General features: G+C 50.2%; 1 protein-coding gene and 1 long non-coding RNA gene across 4 annotated transcripts in view; one reads left to right on the top strand and one right to left on the bottom strand.

Annotated features, from left to right (window-relative positions):
• The window catches only part of Gtse1 (G2 and S-phase expressed 1), a 26,506-nt gene extending 8,804 nt beyond the window's left edge, over nucleotides 1-17,702 (top strand). Inside the window, exons 4-11 of the mRNA XM_071609388.1 lie at nucleotides 1,062-1,232; nucleotides 2,146-2,260; nucleotides 3,494-3,865; nucleotides 12,482-12,554; nucleotides 15,063-15,302; nucleotides 16,126-16,327; nucleotides 16,695-16,922; nucleotides 17,284-17,702. Of these exons, the coding sequence (XP_071465489.1) occupies nucleotides 1,062-1,232; nucleotides 2,146-2,260; nucleotides 3,494-3,865; nucleotides 12,482-12,554; nucleotides 15,063-15,302; nucleotides 16,126-16,327; nucleotides 16,695-16,922; nucleotides 17,284-17,367 (1,485 nt within the window). The 3' untranslated portion in view covers nucleotides 17,368-17,702. The remainder of the gene's footprint in view (nucleotides 1-1,061; nucleotides 1,233-2,145; nucleotides 2,261-3,493; nucleotides 3,866-12,481; nucleotides 12,555-15,062; nucleotides 15,303-16,125; nucleotides 16,328-16,694; nucleotides 16,923-17,283) is intronic.
• LOC117794905 (uncharacterized) lies at nucleotides 14,771-20,024 on the bottom strand. 3 transcript variants are annotated; one of them, XR_011706986.1, is made up of 4 exons: nucleotides 19,753-20,024; nucleotides 19,606-19,669; nucleotides 16,503-17,419; nucleotides 14,771-15,490 (listed from the first exon to the last, which is right to left on the bottom strand). It is a non-coding gene; the product is annotated as an uncharacterized lncRNA (long non-coding RNA). The 3 variants fall into 3 exon arrangements; XR_011706987.1 differs by having other exon boundaries at nucleotides 19,863-20,024; XR_011706988.1 differs by lacking the exons at nucleotides 16,503-17,419; nucleotides 19,606-19,669; nucleotides 19,753-20,024 and adding an exon at nucleotides 15,809-16,257.
• Between the last annotated feature and the right edge of the window lie 44 nt (nucleotides 20,025-20,068).

Here is a 20,068-nt window from a genome sequence, read left to right as displayed (position 1 = left end):
GTGGCACATGCCTGTCCTGGGAGGCTGAGGCAGGAGGATTGCAAATTCAAAGCCAGGCTCAGCAATTTAGTGAGAACTCTCTGAAAATAAAAAAAATAAAAGGGGCTGGGGATGTGGCTCAGTGGTTAAGCATGCTGGGTTTAATCCTCAGTACCAAAAAAAAAAAAGTTGCAGTACTATACATGCCTTTATACAGATGACTTTTGAATACATGATTAGTGAAAGAAGCCAGATGCAAAAGGTCATATATTGTTTGACCATTTGATGAAATGACCATCAGGAGCACATTATAGCAGAAGCCAGTGGGTGGTGGTTGCCCAGGACTGGCGAGGCTGAGAGACTGGATAGGGGCTGCTAATATATATGGGTTTCTTTTAGGGGAATATGTTCTAAAACAAGCTTACGTTGATGGTTGTAGAGAATTTCAAACATATGAAAACCCACCAAGTGTAGACTTTAAAATGGTGGTTTTGTAATGTAAAGTGTAACTTGGGTGTTTAGATGCTGCAAGGGAGGGGTTGCTGCTGCACCCTCGTGACTGTGAGCATCTGCCGCTCCTGGCTTATTAACCTCCTTGCTGTTTATGTGAGCTTGGAGCAGTCGAATGCCCTTGTCCCTAAGTATGTTGGGAATTTATTTTTTGTTTGATATCTGGTCCGAGGAAGTGGCTTCCTGCACTAGAATGAGATTTATTGCAGTTGGGTGGCTTCTCTGGTAGAGGTGAACTTCATCATAAGCTTTGTTGTGCAGCATTTTAGAATCTGCATAGCTGGAGCCAGTTTATTGTCCTTAAGTGAGGACCCAACTGAGGAATGGCTCTGGCAGATCTCTCTCTGGGGTTACTTCATGCTGTTTTTGACAAGGAGGCCATGTCATCATCAGTGTGCGCAGAGTCATTTGGTGGAGGACGTGAACCTCACTCCTTTGCGCCAGCTGATGAATTGAGGAGCGTGATAGATCTGGGGAGGAGAGGCAGGGTCTGGGGTCACTTGAGAAGCCTCAGCATCTCTGGATCTTGTTAAGGACTACCTAGTTCTCCTATTTCAAATTAAAAATTTCAGCCCAAGACAGAGGGACCAGCTAGTCCTTCCAGGGTGAAACTCCTAAATGAAAAGCAGCCTCACGCGGATGTGCTCCTGGACAAGCCCAGCTTGGCTCTGGATGCTGTCAGCCTTCCAGCTCACGGAAGCCACCTGGGCCAAGGCAAGCGATCACTCCCCATTCCTAGCAAGGTGAGTCTTGCCAGGGCCACAGGGGCTGTAACTTGCCATACATGGGAACAGGGTAGCAACTTTGTTTATTAGGGGTGTGATTTTTGATTAAAGTCAAATTAGGAAAGTTGAAAACACTGTCCACTAGAGGCAGCTTGGTGAAAAAGTCTTGTGTGCGGGGGAAGGTCCATCTCAGAATGGTGGGACGTCCCCTGTCTACCTTGCGAGGCCCCTGCAGAGGACGTGGTGAGATGTTTTGAGCTGCAGCTCTCCAAAGGCATGGAGACTCCCACCTTTTGCCATTTGTTTTCTGGTATTGATCAGACGGCCATCCATGTGTAAAGATCACTGGTGTTCCCTCTTAAAGTGCCACAAATTGGGCCGACAACAGCCAATTTGGGGTATGAGTTGGAGCCCACAAATCTACATTTCAATTAGTTTCCTCATCTGTTCCTCAAGCGAAGGTTTGAAGACTGCAGTTGGAGAAGCACAGCGGCCTCCATGTCCTTGGTCCCCACTCGTGTGCGTGCCCTAGCTGCACAGTGAGCACACTCAGGACAAAAGCTGCATCTGTGCTGGACACGTACTGGCTTTTCCTCTTGTCATGATCCCCTAAACAATGCAGTGTCACCATTGTTTACTTCACATTAGGCACTGTAAGTCATCTGGAGGTGGCTTAAAGGTAGGGGGACATGTGTAGGTTATGTGCAAATACTATGCTACTTTATATAAGGAACTTGAACATCTGTGGGTTTTGGTATTTGCAGGGTCCTGGGGATAATCCTCCATGGATACCATTACCAAATTAAAGATGATAATCATTAAAGTATTACAAATTATTTTAAAAGCCTACTTTGGCAGAAGTAAGTATGGATGGATAATGAAATCTTTGCTGATTCTGTTCTTTAACATTTTGTCTCTGTGGGGGCTAAAGAAGACACTATTAAAGCTACCTGGCTATACTGGCAGTCTTACAAGGAAGTCCTCTTCTTCAGGGTCTGTTTCCAGCAGGACATCCAGTGTGTGTGCATCTCCAGCAGCAGGTAAAGGTGAGCAGCCAGCGGCTCATGCTCAGACCCACTAACCAGATGAGGCGTGGACAGCCAGCCACCCCCTGTTCATTAGGCTGAGACTGTTTTTGTGTCCTGGCTCAGCAGGAGGCTGTGGAGGGCTTGCTCTGGGCTGTGGCTAGGCTGGTGGGGAAGATAACTCCATCCCTGCCCTGGGGTGCTTCCCTCCAGTAAGGAGATGGGTGGCTCTTGAAACGTGCACGTTTCAATGCTGAGATGCAGAAGGGTGCTTGTTCCAGCCTCGTGTTCAAGTAGTCAGACACCCATGTTAAGACACAACTGTCCCGTCAATTTGGGGCAGGTGTCCCCTGTGATTTCTTCATGTATTTGAATCCCTCCTGTCACACTGTTCACATTCAGGCTCCATGTTTATCTTGCTGAGCCAAGGCTACCATCTAGTGGTAAAGGGCAGAATTACTTGTAGGCGGCAGGAAAAGCATCTTTTCTGCTCTTGAGAACTAAATCCTTTTCATGTTATATATGCAGTGTAGAATCTGGCCAGAGTCCACTGAGGGTTTTTTTTCATGAGACATGAAAAGTATGATCTCTTGAGGCAGACCAATCGTGTTTAGAATCTGGACCCTGCCATTCGGTGATTACAAGAAAATTGACAAACACATGGGCACACCTGTAATCCCAGCTAATCAGGAGGTTGAGACAGAAGGATCGAAAATTTGAGGCCAGCCTCAGAAAATTAGCAAGACCTTGTCTCAAAAAATTAAAAGGGCTGGGGGTGTAGCCGAGTGTGGAGTACTTATGTGAGGTTCTGGATTCAATCCCCAGCACTGTCCAAACAAAGTCAGCAGAGACGGAGAAGTCCGTGTCCTGACTTTTACCACCAAGGTGACTGGGAAGTACCCTGCTAGGTGCCTGGCTCTTCTGTGGCACATGTACACTTTCTGAAAACAGAAGCCCTTGGCCACTATGCAAGGTGTTTTGAGCTGTATCTTGCTCCACTGATTCCCTCACCAGCACCACTATTCTGTTGAGACATAGTGAAAGGTCAAAAGTTGGACCAACAGCAGCCATCTCGGGGTGTGAGTTACGGCCCCCAAATCTACATTTCAGCCAGTTCCCCCACGCGTTCCTCATACAGAGGTGTGAGGGCTACACTTTAAAAAGTGCAGTTGGCCTTCCAGGAATGGGCTTTGGGTACATTTATTGTGCTTATTAAACAATGTGATGTTCCTGTGTCTCCTCTTGCACCTGAAGCAGGTGAACTTGCAGGTGATCCTGGCAGCAGCTCCCGGCCTCTGCCAAGTACTGGCAAGCCAGCCAGAATGGCACCGGCCATGCCGTGCCCATCTTTGCCAACAGCCCCCACAGGGGCATCCTGCAGGCCAGCAAGGAGGGCCAACACTGCTGAGTCCATGGACGGGCAACCCCGGGCTCCCAGCACAGCACCTCTCGCCCTGCCGCAGACCCCAAGAAGTGGAGGCCCAAGGCTGCACTCTAACTCCATGTCATCCTCTTCCCAACCAAATAAAATTGGAAGTATAAGAAGGCAAGCTTCTTGTCTAAATTCCAAGACGAAGGTCATACCCACCCCTTCAAATCCGTCTGAAATGCCTAAGTTTTCTACTGGTAAGTAATAGATAAATTTTAATGTGTTTTAAAATACTGAAGAACTCCTAAGTTTTGAAACATCATTCTGGATGGTGGCGCTCTTGCTTCCTTGCTCTGTAGCCCTCAGGGAGGGCTCCGCCATCTGCCACTCTTGTTGGCTCAGTGACCTGGCTTGGGGTTCTCCAGCCTTGGTTCTCGTGTGGGACACGCTGCTCCCACAGCTCCTCCTCATGGCATCCTCTGCAGCCTGCGTGGATGTCTGAGCTCCTTCTCTGATGTGTGACGGTGTTGCTTAGATCTCTGGGGCTCTTTTCTCCAACCTTGTTTTCTATTGCTTCAGTCTTGATTGTTTTTGTTTCTCCAGTTCTTGTGATACTTACATTTTCTTTTTCTTTCTTTTTTTTTTTTTTAAACACTTTTTTTCTCTTTTTGCTGGGGATGGAACCCAGGGTCAATTTATTTATTTATTTATTTATTTAATATTTATTTTTTAGTTTTTGGCGGACACAACATCTTTGTTTGTATGTGGTGCTGAGGATGGAGCGCGCTACCGCTTGAGCTACATCCCCAGCCCTTTTTTTTTTTTTGAGAATTATTTTTTAATATTTTTATTTTTTAATTTTCGGCGGACACAACATATTTGTATGTGGTGCTGAGGATCGAACGTGGTCCGCACGCATGCCAGGCGAGCGCGCTACTGCTTAAGCCACATCCCCAGCCCTTACATTTTCCTTTAACTCCTTGAATGTATTTAAAATGGTTGTTTTGAAATCTTTCTTCTTATCCCATCTTCCCTGTCGTTTGGGAGTCTGTCTCACAGACCTTTCTCCTGGTGATGGTCTCATTTTTCATGGCTCATGTTATCAGTTGTACGTCTTTGAGGAGCTGAGCTTCGGCTTGGCAGCAGTGAATGTGCAGACTAACCTGATCCTTCCCAGGCTTCCTTTGAGGCCCTTCTGGGGTGGGTCTAGAAAGGCGCTGGTGCCTGCAGTGGTCCAGCTGCGCTGCCAGTGGCCTTGCCATGGCCTCTGCTGATGGACCATGGTCTGATGGCTCCACCCCCGGCTCCCAGTGGGGTGCCTGCCCTGCCCTGTGACTCGAGAGTTCTCTGTAGCTCCCTCCTCTCCAGCCCTTTGCCCCTCAAATCCCAGCACCTTAGCCCTCCCAGAGCTCCAGTCACTGTTCCTCCAACAGCAAGGCTACCCTGTCGTCTGCATCCTGCCCACCAGGTGCCTCCAGCAGGGCTGGTGAATGGACCTCTCTGTTCTGCCCGGGGGCGTTGGCTGGCTCCAGGCACTAGCAGCATCATTTTGCCAGGAGTTGAGCCTTTAGCAGTTGCTAAAGGCACAGAGTCCAGAAGGAAAATGGTAACAAGAGCACAGCAAGTCCAGTCTGCACAGGGGCTTGAACCAGAACAGAGGCGACCAGGCCAGCCTTCCCGGATCAGGGAACTGACTGTCTTGCCGTCTGTGGTCAGGCCTCAGTTTCCAGATCCAGCACAAACTATAACTGTAACAGACGTTTTCTTATTTAGCCCATAAATAACAGAGAGATTCAACTAGGATGGGGCTGAACTGAGAGAATGTTGTAAAGAGGACTGCGGGTGCAACAAAAAGTCGTGCAGAGGATACTGTCAGAGGGCTCCTCGAGTAGGTCCTGTCAAGTTGCCAGCAGTGGCTATTGAATATGAGATTTTAACTACATCGTTGTCCTGACAAGTGAGAAAGAGCTGAGCATACATAACAAATAACAAGGGCAAGCATCTTATTTTGCCTAATTTTGATATGATTTGAACTGTGACATCAGTTTCTTGCCCAGAGTATGGTCTGAATGTCTCTGGTTGTAGCCCCAGCAGTTTGGCACTTTCTGAGCTGCCCGCACATCAGGCCAGCTTCTGCTCATGGGGCTGTGGGAAAGTGCAGTCCCGTTCTTAGTGACTCCGGGAGAAAACTGGATCAGAGGAACCTAGAAGAATCCAGGACCCAGTCTGGTCTCCAGGTAGACAGAAGCCTGAGGACATGAGCAGAGGCGTGCTGTAGTTTTTCTTTAGAAACATAATTTTTCTCTGTAGAGAAATACTTTTTTTTTTTTTTTTTAAACTAAAGATAACAGAAAAAAACAATTTCTTTACAAAAGGAGTTTAGTTCTGGCTCGGCTGTTTCCTGTGGCCAGAAAAGTGATTTACTATACAGGAATCTCAGAGTTAGAGATTTCTTGAGCCTAGAAGGCAAACCAAGGCAGACACTAGATCTTCACCTGTGTCACACCGTCCCTCCTCTTGTGTCCTGAGACTCCAGAGCCTGCCAGGAAGCGACAGTTCACCCTCGCTCATGCAAGGTTGCAGACCCTGACTCCAGGCATACCATGAGTGTTTTCACATGTGCCAGCATCCCCCAGTATGTCCTGTGACGGAGCAAATCCTTCCTGAACTTGTGCAAATAACCATTTGCCTTAAGATATGAATAGTGTTTGAATTTGGGAGGAATCGAGTAGGGAGAAAAAAAGTACATAATCATCCCAACTTTGTTAACAAATGTCTATTTTATCAAAACTAGATAGCTTAAGAAGTTGTTTCTTTAAATCTAGAAAATAAAAACATTTAGGTAAAAATCCAACAAGATGTCAAGTAAACGACAGGTAAAGCTGGAGACTCAGTTCGTGCTGACTTAAGCAGTTAGCTCTTATTCTGTCTCGTCCTCCTGAGCAGTTTCATGAACTATCACTCCCTTTTTTAGGGTTCTGGGAATTTCTGTGTAGTCTGTTCACCTTACAGTTACCAAAAACCTCTTTTCAAGAGAACTTGTCACTGTTCCATGGATGTGATGGCAAATGCTTTTAGAGAAGAATCAAAACTGTGGCTGACACGAGACACGCCTCTGAGGAGAGTTTGGCATTCGATGGGAGATTCAGTTACTGAAGCACCAGCATTCTAGAACAGTGGCGCTGTCACTCCAGGACCATCAGGACGTCCACACCAGTTACACAGCCTTATCAATCCAAGTAAAGAAGGCTCACTATCGCTTGATTATTTGATGGTGCTTCCCATACAATCCTACATACCAGGAACCCCCAGCTAGTTCATTACATCTGCAAAATCAGAGAGAACGATTGAGGATCTCAAGGGGCCCAGCTGGAAAACCAAAGTCAAAAAGATTTAATTTAGGACTTTGATCCCAGGAAATATGCCAAAAATGTCAAAATAAGATTACAGAACATTTAACCAGGATGATTTAGCTAGTTATAAAGTGATCACATTATAAACAAAGTGATCAAAGAACTTAAAAGGAAAGAGATGTTAAAAAGAAAAACAAAAAAATTTATCCTGTTAATGACTGTTTCCCTAAGTAACCAAAACCTAAGGCATAAGAAATCACCTGGACACAGCAAGTCTTTGCTTCCTGGTCCAGCTTCCAAAGGGTCAAGAAAAGCCCTGTGTGGCGGTTGCTCCTGATGGGAGGCCGATCACACAAGGAGGAATCCAGCTGACGGGCCCAGTCAGTGTGATTAGCCGTGCAGAGGCGTCCAGGGGCAGAGGCAGGCCTCATGCTGAAGGAGCTGTGTGCAGGGACAGCAGCCTCTGGGGAACAGAAGCAGCACCTGAGATTTTCTGTTTTCATGGAGCACTTCAGATACATCAAGAAGAGCCTTGAGTGGAAAATCCCATTGTTCTAGGCCTAGACAAGCATTTTAGGTCAGGCCACAGAGCAGGGTCGGAATTGGCAGGCATCTTGCGGGGCTGACTGGAGTCCTCAGAGCGCCCCAGTTACACGGAGCCAAGGAGGAGAAGCTGCCGGGCAGACCACAGGGCCAGAATCAAAAGCTGTAAGTTCTGACTGCGAGCAGATGACTATTTCAAGAAAAACGTGCTGCTTTAGAGATGCAGAATTGTTAGATTCAGGTCTTACATCAGCGTGTTTATGCTCAGTTTTTGGAAAAACTTACACATGGCTTTCTTTGAATTCTAGCCAACTTGGTCCCACAGAGATCCCCTAAGATTGGCTCTTCACAGACCTTCTGCCTTTATGAACTGCTTCAATGTATCCTGTCCTGTCTTTGTACTCTCTTCCTTCTGGAACAATCCAATGCTACTTTAGGGACAAAAATCTTATCCTGTCTCACAGATTCTTCCTCGTGTACCTAACATTCCATTTCTTTTCACCTTCCTCACCTTTTTCCTCATAAGTTCTCATCTTTCTTCTACTTCCTAGTTCCTTTCTACCTTGTTCTTATTTCCTTTCTAAAGTTTATATTTTGGAACAATCCTTTAAAAAATCTCCAGATTTAGATAAAAAATTACTCCTTATAAAAATGTATATTTTTTGTAGTTTTATTGAAAACATCTTAATTTCCTCATGTTCTTTGCATATAGAATTCCGTATATTAATTAGAATTTTCAAGTCCTAGTGACTTTAATCTCTAGAGAATCTCAGGAGAACAACTGTCTTGGATTGCCCGCCATAGGTGAATAGCTTATGAGAACATGCTTTATCATTTCTGGAAACACGGGCTTTGTCCTAGGAAAAAAAAATTTTTTTAAATATGGAATAGGACCTTCTTATTAATAGATACAAATGCATAAATCATTTTTATATGGAATTTAAGAAACCAAAGTTGAATTTACATTTAGCAGTTGATGTTTCTATATTTTAGCTTACTTAGAAATGACTCAGATGTTTTGTACATATGTTACTCAATTTAATATTAAGACTTACATGAAATTTCATTTATAAACATTAAACCAATTATATTCACCTAATTGATTTTTTTAATAATCATACCTAGATTACTCATAAAACATAAGTTATTAGACAAACACAGTCATTATTTCCTTGTTAAAACAATAACAAAAACAAAAGACAAGCCTAGCGGTCAAGTCACCCCCCCCCTCCCCCCCCGACAGACAGGACGCGCAGGCTCTGCCTGGCACTTCCCTCTGCATGTTGGTTGTCAGTCAGACGTGGACTGAGGATCCTGAGCATCTGACGGATCAGCAGACCCTGCCTGCCAGCAGCCAGACAGGAGCGAGCCCGTGGTTCTGAGCATACCCTCATTTTTATTTACCAGCGAACTTTAAACCAACTTGTACTTGAAAGGTTGACTGTGGTCCTGTGGAGCAGAAGACATCGGGTTCATTCCTCCAGCAGTCTGAATTCACGTGAGCCACCTGGCGTGGAATTCCTCCAGGATTTCACCGTGCAGAAACCACGGGCCGCGAGCACACGGGTGGAGCAAGAGCTTGTTCCTCCCGGTTTAGAATTTGAGTCATGACAGGAAAATACAGTAAATATATAAGTATAAAGTATTATAAATATGTAAGTGGAAAATATAAAAATATAGTAAACTCACCACTTTGTGAAAAGACATTTGAATCGATTATATTTCTAACAAATTGGGACAAGTGAAGGTCACCTGCTCAATGGCTAAAGGAGTTTCTGTTGGCCAGGAAGGGCAGTCCAGGAAGGCGCAGGCCAGATCTTGGTAACGGAGTCCCCAGGCAGCATGGTTTTGGAAAGGTCCTCCCTTTTCTCTGGTCAGCTTTTGTTTAGAGGGGGACACTCGGGTGCTGACACTTGGCTTGGGGTGGCTGCAGTAACAACCTCCAGGCAGCCTTAAATGGAGGGACACCTCCTCTTGCTTGCCAGTCTGCTCTGCTGGACTGCTGGAAGCCAGTGAGAAGAATTTCAAAAAATTGTTCTTTGAAGATTATTTGTAACTTTTGTTTTTTTCCTGGCTGGTGTGGGAGACAGAACAATTTTTATGCTGGACACAGCTCAAAGTGTTGACCAAGTCATTAGGTTGGTTTAAAAAGGGCAGAACTTTTCCTTTTTAAACCATCATCATCAGCCACATTTTCATTTCAAAAAGGAATGGTTCTTAGTGTGTGGGTTGCCACAGAGCTGCCACAAATGACAAAACCATTGATTTGAAGATTTGTTCTGTTTTGTTTTAGTTTTGTCTTGCTATCTCAGCTGAAATATTTTAAGAAAACTGCTAAGCAGGCTTTGTCCTGGCTTCATTTCAGTTTGTCTTTATCGTGATATCAGTGAAAAAGTCAGCAGATTCAGAATAGGCAAAGCTAAGATCTAGAGGTCAGAAGCCTCCCAAGGTGTGGAGCTTGCATCTGCAGCTCAGCAATGGATAGAACAAACCCCATGCTGAGAATGTGTCCTAATGCAGCTGGCTGGGGTCCCCGGGGGAACCGTCTTTGCACCTTAGTCCCCTTTTGTTTCCTACCAGTCTCCAAGAACAGAGGAACCCTGGGAGCCAGGTCAAAGAAGGCCAGGTATAGGCCGCCCACATCAGGGCGGGGCTCTTGTTTAACTCACAAGGCAGAGTGCCTGGACCTGAGGCTGCTCTGCCCTGGTCACGGAGACTGGCAGGCACTCTGGTGGCCATCAGGGCTGTCTGTGACAGACTTCCTGCAGGAGACTTTCTTTGTCTTGGATGAAGATGGTGACAGCCATCCTTGTGGCTTTTAAGTGGCAGTCCTGGGCCCTCCATCTAAATCGTTGTTTTTGCTCCCAGAAAGTTTTCAGTGGCTCAGTGGCAGAGCGCTCGCCTGGCTCAGCGAAGCCCTGGGTTCAATCCTCAGCACCACTTAAAAATAAATGAGTAAATACATGCGTACATTAAAAAAAGTTTTTTTCAGAAATAGGAAAAGAGTAGAGTCACGTTATTTAGAGACATACGAGGCCAGGCCCAGGTAAGCCAGAATATAGGTGCTCACAGGAAATTTCAAACTAGGCCTGCAGATAAAGAAAACAGTGCACTTGGTGTGCATCACAGAGAGAATTAACAGAAGAAATGTGAAGTCCTCGCAGTGTGAGGTCTGTGGAAATGTGCTCACACGACAGCGTCCCGCAGGGAGGGCTCTTGGGAAGAGACCGCCTGCTGGAGCCCACAGAGGGCGCGAGTCCTGTGTGTAAACATCTGCTCCGATCCTGATCCCGAGTGAAGTCCACAGGGAGCTGCCACCAGGACGAGGGCCTGCTGAGAGGGGGCTTAGCAGGCAGGAGGGCGGGGGGCTGCCTGCCGGGCTCCCCAGTCCCCTCTAAAAGTGTGTCAGCTTCAGGTCCCCTTCTGGACACCAGAACTGTCCCCCTACCGGACAGTGAGAGGCTCCCCAGAGCATGAGGGTGATCTGGGAGTGACAGGCACTGCAGTGGGACACGCATGCCCTGCTGGGCTCCGGGCACATCAAGGAGGCCGGGCCGAGGGGACGTTCCCAGGCCCCCTTTGTTCTATTTAGGAGCACCCAGCGGGCCTTTTGAAGCAGTGGTCCTCAGTCCCAAGGGTGGAGGAGCCTGCAGTGTCCTTGCAGCTGAGCTCTTGGTGGGAGGTTGCGTGGCCCCTGGTCTGGCGGCCTGCAGGGTCCTGTGGTCGTGCTCTCGGGTACATGTGAGCCCTTCCTTGGCAGCCTCAGGGACTGGACTTGATTGTTTTTTGTTAGGGATGCACAAGCGACCCCATTGTGATCCTGCCAGCTTTCACAGATACTTTGAAGTTACTGGCACTGCTAGTCAGTACAGGTGCCCTCAACTCCCGACACCTCATTTTGAGCCTGTGTATGACAATGAGCTGTTCTGTTGAGGGACTCAGGCCTCTTCCATCTTGTTTTGCCATGATTAGCTTCTCCTCCTCATGGTCCAGTATGGCTGTACTAGCTCCAGCCCTCACACCTGCTAGTGGGAAGATATCCTAGGTGAAGAACATACCCCTCCCTATCTTTCAAGGATACAGTACTTACTGCAGGTTGTCTGTCATTTCCATTTATGTCCCATTGATCAGGACTTAGTCACATGACCACACTTCCTGCAAAGGATGTGAAGAGTCCATGTTTTCATTGTGTGCCCAGCTAAAATTTCTGAATGTGAGGAGGAGAGTGCTTATTGAACAGCAGCCAGCAACCTCCCTCAGGTTGATGCACAGGGGACAAATGAAAGAGACCAAGCAGAGAGGTCGCTCAGGCTAACTCAGGAAGAGTTTGTGACCCCAGGGTTCAGTCTCAGTGCAGAGGGGTTTAGGCAGGGATTAAGATGACTTCCAGAAGATCCCCCCTGGGCAAGGGCAGGGGCCCAGGCAATAGCAGAGGCTACCATCACCTGCCTGAGATGAGGCCGCAGTGGCAGGAACCCTTTTCCTTTGACCCGCTGTTTCCCGCAACTGTGCAACAGCACATAGATGATGTGACATGTAATTATCCCAGCGATGCCACAGCTCAGGAAAATTAAGGTATGTAGGGCCTTGCTGGGCTTGCCTGGCCTCCACCCACGTTTCTACCAGTGCAGGGAGTCGTGGCCTGGCAGAGGCGGCGGGCTGAGCCGCCCTCAGAGTCCTGTTCCTATCTGGTAGAGGGTGAAGCCCGAGGAGGCTGGTTCTCCTCTGCACCGTTGGCAGGTGAAGGCCCTTGCATTGGCTGAGGCTGGTGTAGAGGAAAGTGCCCTCACGTGACCCCACTGCTGGCAGTTTCCCTGTGTGACTCATCTGACCCTCGGTCCACCATCCTAGTGCCACCTGTGCTACAGGTTGAGAAATTAGAGCTAGGTGGAGGAGAACTGCCTGTTGGCAAGGACCCTCGTGTGGTGGCTTCCCAGCTGGTCATTCTGACTCTCGTGCACTCTTCTCTGGTCGTAGGAGGCTCCCCAGACAGCAGGACGCCGAGGTCCTCCCAGGCACAGCGGCTGCAGTCATGCATCTCGACTGGCAGGTACTGGCCTCGCTCTGCTTCCTTTTCTTACATGTGTGTGGCTGAGGCTCACAGTGCGGCTGCCCCTCGGCCATGTCAGCCTCACAGCAGACGTGGAGTGCAGGCTGACCCGCTAAGCTCCCGCTGGATAGGACTGCTTCTGTGCAGTGTGATTTGGCGGTTCCCAGCTCTGGGCTGGAGGGTTGTTGTGCTGAACAACAGGATCCCCTTCTGATTTGGTGGGGCTGGGTGTTGTAAAGGCTCCCAGGTGACTCCTTTGTGCCACAGTTAAAGGCCACCAGCATGGTACAGCTATTCAAGGCTCAGGGTTTGGAACCTGGTGCAAGCCACTGAATGTTCCTGACCGCACTTTCTCACTGGCTGGAGGACGGTCCAGCCAACCCAGCCAGCCTGCAGACTAGGCACACGGAGAGTAGGACACCAGGCCCTCAGGAGTTGCAAACATAACTCCGCCCCAGCTGCCTTCTGTTGCTCCCGTTGCTGTCACTCGCTGAGGTTGGGTGCTGGCACGACTCCTGAGTGCTCTGGTGGAGTGGAGACCCCACACCCAAGCTTCTCAGCCCTGCCTACAGCTCACCATCTCTCCCTGGACGGGGGTGGGGGCACCACAAGGCTGCAGCCCACTGGGTTTGTGCCCCCCGGGACATGATGCTGGCGTCTGCCTGTGGCCAGGGCGGGGACACTGCTCTGGACTTCGAAGGCTGGGCTGGGCAGAGTAGGCCCTGGGCTAGGATACACAAGAGGGGCACTTCTGGCTCTGCCATGGACCAGCCTGGCTGTCCGCAAATCCCTTGATGATCTGCACTCTGCGGGGTAGACAGATGATTTCCCTGTAGCAGAGGCTGTGCTGGGCCCTCCCACCTGCAGAGTGCAAGAGCAAGCGCAGAGGCCAGCAGCCACTCTGGGGTGGGAGGAGAGCCCTGCCTCCTGGGCTTGCCTCCAGGATGCGTCTGTTGGCACTTGTTCCTGTCCTCAGGAGTCCCTGGTAGAGCTGGCAATGGCAGCAGTGGAGGGCTGGGGGCTGCTCCAGAACCTGGCAGAGGGCAGGAGCTTGGCTTGAGAGCCACCCTGACCTGCCGAATGTGTCTGCTTCTAGACTGTGTGTGTTATAGGGATGGAGCCCAAGGCCTTGCACTGCTAGGCAGCCACCTACCTACATCCCCAGCTTTTTTTTTTTTTTTTTTAATATTTATTTCCTAGGTGTAGATGGACACAACACAATGCCTTTATTTTTATGTGGTACTGAGGATTGAACCCAGGTCCCGCCTGTGCTAGGCGAGCACTCTACCGCTGAGCCACAATCCCAGCCCCATCCCCAGCTCTTTTTAATTTTTGTTTTGAGACAAGTCCTTGCTAAGTTGCCCAGGCTGGCCTTGAACTTGTGTTCCTCCTTCCTCAGCCTTTGGAATCACTGGGATTACAGGCATGAGCCACTATGCCTGGCTTTAGACTCTTTGAAGAGTATAAACATTGTCTTTAAAGGATGATAGAACCAATAGATGAAGTCTCCCCACACTCCAGGGACATTTCTAGTATGTCCTGGCGTTATTTTGAAATAATGTCTTACACTTTTGGGGTTCCTATAACAAAAATACCACAGTCTGAGGGACTTTAACAATAGGAAGTTATTGTTCACTGTTCTGGAGGCTGGAAACTCTAAGTCAAGGCCCCAGCAGACGTGGGGTCTGGTGAGAGCTTGCTTGGCTGTGGCACTCCCCCCCGCCAGGTCTGCTTGTGGGAGGGTGGCCTCCTTCATGGGAACATTGATTCCGCTCACAAGGGCTGCTCCCACTGGCCCGTCACTCCCCAAGGCTCATCTGCTAGTGCTGCCCCTTGAGCTAGGGTTTCAACATAGGAATTTGTGGTAGGCATATACCTTCAGACCACAGCCAGTAACAATCGACTCAGCGAGAGGACCAACCAATAGTTAGTGAGTTATCAGAGTGCAGAGACTGGCATAGAACCAAGCACCAGTTCTCTGATTCTACTCCCCGTGTGCCCCTTTGACTGTGGCACGCAGTGAGACCTGCCTGTGCGTTCACCTGTGTGGCCAGGCTCCAGTGAGTCTGAACTTCCTGTGGAGATGATCCAAGCTGTCAAAAGTGACTGCTGAGGGACTGGGGCTGTGGCTCAGTGGGACAGTGCTCACCTAGCATGCCTGAGGCACTGGGTTTGATCCTCAGCACCACATATAAATAAATAAAGAAAACAAGGTATTGTATCCATCCACAACTAAAAAATATATTTAAAAAAGTGACCGCTGAGATTCTTTTGACTTCCATGTGTTTTCCTACCCCTGTGAAGTACAGCCACATCTGATGAGATTCTCTCTTCCTTGCCTGTGGGTGGGGGGAGCTCTACCCACCAGAGGTCTCGTGGTGGGCTGGCAGCAGCTTGGGGTCTTGCGCCTGTTGAAACCGTGGACTTGCTCTGCGTCAGCACGCTGGCTCATTGGATTCCAGTCTGTCGAGGCCGTCTCTGCTCAGGGCTCTTCTTTGTCTTCACCAGGGCCATTGCTCACAGCACTCCTGCAAGACGTTCATCAGGGCCAACTTCACAAAGCCTGTTGAGCAGCAGAGGGACGCCCACGAGTGCGCGACGGGTGTCAGCACTGCCCACACCTGGCGGCTGGCGCCTCTCTGGCCTTCCTCTGATGACTCCCAAAACCTTGCCCCGAGCTCCGGCTTCCCCGCTCTGTGCACCTGCTCGGAGACTCTCTTCTGAGCCTCAGAGGAGATCTGCAGTGAGGTGAGACAGGTGACAAGCAAGGTCGTCTCTAGTGCCCCAGACCTCAAGACTGTCCCCTTGCCAGGGAGGGTGTGGTCACTCAGGAAGCAGGCTGGAAGAAGATGGGCTGCCCCAAAGAGAGGAGGGCCCAGTGGTAAAGTGACTGCAGAGTATAGGAAACTTGTCCTCGGAGTGTCCTGAGCCTTTGCCTATGAAAGAAGACACACTGTGCTCATTTGTGGACATCTGCTTTCCTCAGTTCCCCCAGACCATTCAGCTTCAGATTTGAATCAGGTATGGGGGCTGCTGGCCCAGTGCACCCAGCCTGGTGCTGAGGCCACTGTCTAGTGGAGGCACAAGGAGACGTGCCCAGTGGCGGGGCCTGTTACAGGGTGGAAGCCCAGTGCCAGGCCTGTGCCTGGCTGGGACCCAGCTGGGGAACGCAGTGCAAGCGGGTGTCTGCGCCAGTGGAGCAGGCAGCAGCCCTCCTGAGCCTGAGGGACTGGGTCTAGGAACAGGGAGGTCACCTTGGCTGCCTCATGGGGACGGGCAGAACCCCTGCATGCAGCCTTCACTTCTGAGAGGGACAGACTAGGCACCAGGTGAAATCAACAAGTAGAATGTTCCAGCTGAAAGGAACCTTGGAAATCCCCAGTCTTCTACACAGGAAACGGGGGCTGAAGGGGCAGCTGTCCCCGCGGTAGGTGGCTTTCTCTGACAAGCTGCCATCAGGGCCAGCAGCTCCCCAACACAGGACACTCCTCCAGAAGCGGTCTGCCTCCAGATCTAGCCAGGTGAGTGAGCATTCTAGAGAAATCCAGCCTGTTTTCCTCTGCTCCCACAGGACTGAGGCGAGGGGAGCGAGCAGCCGCAGGGCTGGTGGCAGGCTGGCCAGCCTGTCACCCAGTGGCAGCCCTTCTCCTCCACCCTCTGTGCCTCAGGCACTTCATTTTTCTCCGGAGAAGAATGAGTCTCCTTTCTCAGGAGACTTCACAGGAGCAGCACAGGTTGAGGCCAAGCCGGGGGAAGACACCTGCCCTGGGGAGGTACGCAGATGCAGGTTTGGTTGACTCGGAGGGTCACAGGGCCACTCTGGAGGCCACTCACCCCAAGGACAGAGTCCTGCAGTTCATCCTGCCACCTGGCCTCGGGTTCCAGTGGGCCCAAGAGGGGTGGTCAGAACCTCGGGGCTGTAAAGGGGAGAAAAGCAACACCTCTCACCTGTGTTTGGCCGCGGAGCTGATCAGAGCCAAAGGACAGGAAGTGGGAGCAGGGCAGTCCTCCGTGCGAGGTGGGTGGGCTGGTGCACCCTGCTGCGGCAGGCCCAGCCTCTTTCTTTGGCTCCAGCTGTGGACCCTCGGGGCATGAGCAGGGCAGAACAGTGCTGGACCACCTTCCGTCTGTCCTGCCTAGGCTCTTCTCATAGACATCGGGCTGGGTCAGCTCACCATCACTCCTCAAGTGGTAAGCAGGCCCCCGGCAGATCTCCCCCTCATCGACTTCTGCAGCCCTCCTGAAGCAGATGTGGCTTTGGGATCTGCAAGCAGACCCCTGATCGACCTCACCACGAACACTCCAGATGTGAACAGAAACAGCGTGTCAAAAAACAGTGTGTCAAAACCTTTGCAGGCCGAGGGACAGGTGAGAAGTGGCAGGTGATTCCTGCTGGCTTCAGCCTGGTTTGGTTCCTCGCCCCAGGGCATGGCATGGTGGCCCTGAGGCTTCTTGCTTGGCCTGAGCTTCTTGAAGTTCACCCTCTGACGCTGAGTGGTGAACCCCTGCCAGGCCTTGGGGGCAGGGGTCATGTTCCCAACTCCACACCCCCCTGGTGTGCAGAGCTGGGAAGGAGCATGAGTGTGTGAGGGCCTGGGGTCAGTGTGTGTGGGCTTAGATGTGATGGTCGAGGTTTCCTTTAAGTGGACCTGAACCGGGTGATCCAGGGGGCTGAGTTGTTGGCCTGCCCAGGGCAGCTCCGCTCACCCTGTTGTCTCTGCCCTTCCAGCTAATTGACCTGGGCTCCCCTCTGGTCCAGCTGAGCCCTGAGGCTGACAAGGAGAATGTGGACTCGCCGCTTCTCAAGTTCTGATACAGCAAGGTCCTTGCCTTTAGTCTTTGTTGAAAGAACAGTCGTGAAGTGGCTTTTGAAACAAGTTTTAGAAGAAATTGCATTTGACTTAAGACAATGTTTTTTTAAAACCCAAAGTACACTCACTGCAGCGGGCAGGGTAAGGGACCAGGGCTGTGGAGTGTGGCCTGGGTCTCTTCCACAGCTCCCTCCTCCCTGTTCCCACTAGACTATGGTATAACATCTAAATTAAGGATTTTTATTGAACTTTTTTTGTAAAATAGCAAGCCACTATTTTAAAAGTCAAAAGTTTGTATGAAAAATTATATGTATTAAAGGTTACCTTGATTTTCAAATGTGTAGCTATTTCATTACTCCAGTCACTGTAAAATCTGGATTGTCCAGACTTTAATGATTTTATAAAAGAAATCTACAAAATTTATCGTGAATAAAAATTGGTATAAATGCAGAGCCAGCCTCATCTTCACAGGTGCCTGGTCTGGACAGACTGGGAACCCGCGCTGTAGTGGGCACCTGAATGTGAAGGCAGTGGACCCTGCTGGCTGAGGCCTCCAGGCCGGGTGCTGGGGCGGACCCCCAGCCTGCTCTTACCAAGGGCACCAGGGCACCTGAGCTCGCACTGCAGCTCCCGGAAGCCCCAGCACCGTGTGCCCCTCAGGCTGCTGCTGCTGACGGCCCACCCTTTACCTGCGCGGTTCCACGGGCAAGGACTGCAGGTTCCCTCCACCTGATGGCCTCACTGGCTCTCCTGTTCTGATGACTAGCTGAAGTCACTGATTTGTGCACATCTAGTTCCATGAAGACTTTGCCTAGTGGCTGCACAGCTGACAGAAAGTGAGTAACTGGGGCCACCCCAGTGTCCCCTGGTCAGCCTCAGCCTCCGCCCCAGAGAAGGCACTCGACATCAGTTGAAGACTAAGCACTAGGCACTCAGGGAGGTGCCAAGGGCTTCGGCTTCAGGAGGTCCAACTCCTGAGATCTTTATTTCACTAATTTTGTGGAACACAGGTCTCATTTCCATCTCTGAAATCCACATACCACACACTGCTGTCCCCAGGTAGCACGTGGGGTACTGCTACAGTACAAAGTAGCGAATATACGGTGTGTGACTGCAGAGTCTCAAGGGCATCGCGTTTCAGCAGCCCTATATGTTGGCCGCAGCATGCTGAAGCTGAAAGCCCTTTTGGCTTAGGCAGAAAAACTGGGAGTTGCCTACCATTAACTTACCAAGCTGCCACTCCCCATAAGGGGTGTCCTGGTCCTCTAGACAGAGACCAAACTAATGATGCCAGCACGACCACGGCCTCACTCTGTGCCCCTCAGTCTGCCCAAGGTCAGGGTCAGATAATGGCTTTCCGCATCCCTGGGAAGTGCAGGATCAAACTGCTGCCCATGTGACCCAGGTTTTTGTTTTCCCTCCTGTCTTGTGCTCACCCTGCATCTCCTGGCACCTCCTGGCACCAGTGACCAGTGACTCTTCAGACTCTTCTTGGGAATGGGTTTTCAGAACCTCCCTCACCTACCCTCATCCCTAAAACTATTCTCTCAGGAAAGCTATCAACTCTAGTTAGTAAGAAGCCACATTTAAGCATTTGTGTGCTTTATTGGGCTTTTAAGAAAAACAGAATTTCATTGCCAACTTTTGGTATGTTTGTTATTGATCAGATGTAACACGATCGGCGTTGCTGGGCACAGTGGCTCACATCTATAATCTAGCAACTGGGGAAGCTGAGGCAGGAGGATCAGAAACTCCATGCCAGACTTATCAACGACTATCTCAAAAAAGAAGAAAAAGGGCTGGGGCTGTTGAGCACCCCTGAGTTTAATCCCCAGCACCAACACAAAACAGAAAAGAAAACAAAAACCCAAAACAAAGACCTACGTGCACTATCTCCCCTGCATTTGCGTAACCACGGTTCAAATCCTATACAAATCAATTTAGTGGCTTACACAAGCAATTCTTTTCTTGGGGGCCGCGGGTACCAGGGTGCCAGGATTGAACTCAAGGGCACTCGACCACTGAGCCACTTCCCTAGTCCTTTTTTTTTGGTAAGCACTGAGTTGCTTAGCGCCTCGCTTTTGCAGAGGCTGGCTTTTAACTCGCAATCCTCCTGCCTCAGCTTCTCGAGCTACTGGAATTAGAGGCATGCGCCACCGCGACCGGTTTACACTAGCAAATCTTAGAAAATAAAATCACAGTACCTGACATTCTAAGGCATTCTGAGAAGCCTTCCTTACCCTTAGTTGTCCGCGTAGTATCTGTGTGTTCTTGGCCTCCGTGAAGTGTCAATGTGGACTGAGGCTGGAAAAGCGGAGTCGCTGGTGTCAAGAACGCCAGTACTCTGCATCTGCAGGAGTAGCCTCTGACGTCAAACCAGATCCCACCTGAGCGCCGTGCCACGGGCATTTGAGCTCCGCGGGGCAGCTCCTGGAAGCCCCAGCACCGCGTGCCCCCGCAGGCGGCTGCAACTGCAGAGGACGGTCCACCCTTTCACCTGCGCGGTTCCACGGGCAAGGACTGCAGGTTCCCTCCATCTGCATGGCCTCACTAGCTCGCCTGGTCCTGTCCATGGCCTCCTTCCTGGCCGGCGGGCGCCCACGAGGCAGCGCGAGCGCATCCCGAGGACCGCGCCGCTCGCAACGAGCCGTGCGTACAGAACTCCAGGTCCTCAGGGTCGGTGCGGCGCACCAAGACGCCGGG

The sequence above is a fragment of the Marmota flaviventris genome, chromosome 3 (assembly GCF_047511675.1).
Source record: "Marmota flaviventris isolate mMarFla1 chromosome 3, mMarFla1.hap1, whole genome shotgun sequence".
NCBI lineage: Eukaryota > Metazoa > Chordata > Mammalia > Rodentia > Sciuridae > Marmota > Marmota flaviventris.
The sequence above is the reverse complement of the archived record's forward strand: the minus strand, read 5'-3'. Positions and strand labels throughout refer to the sequence as shown.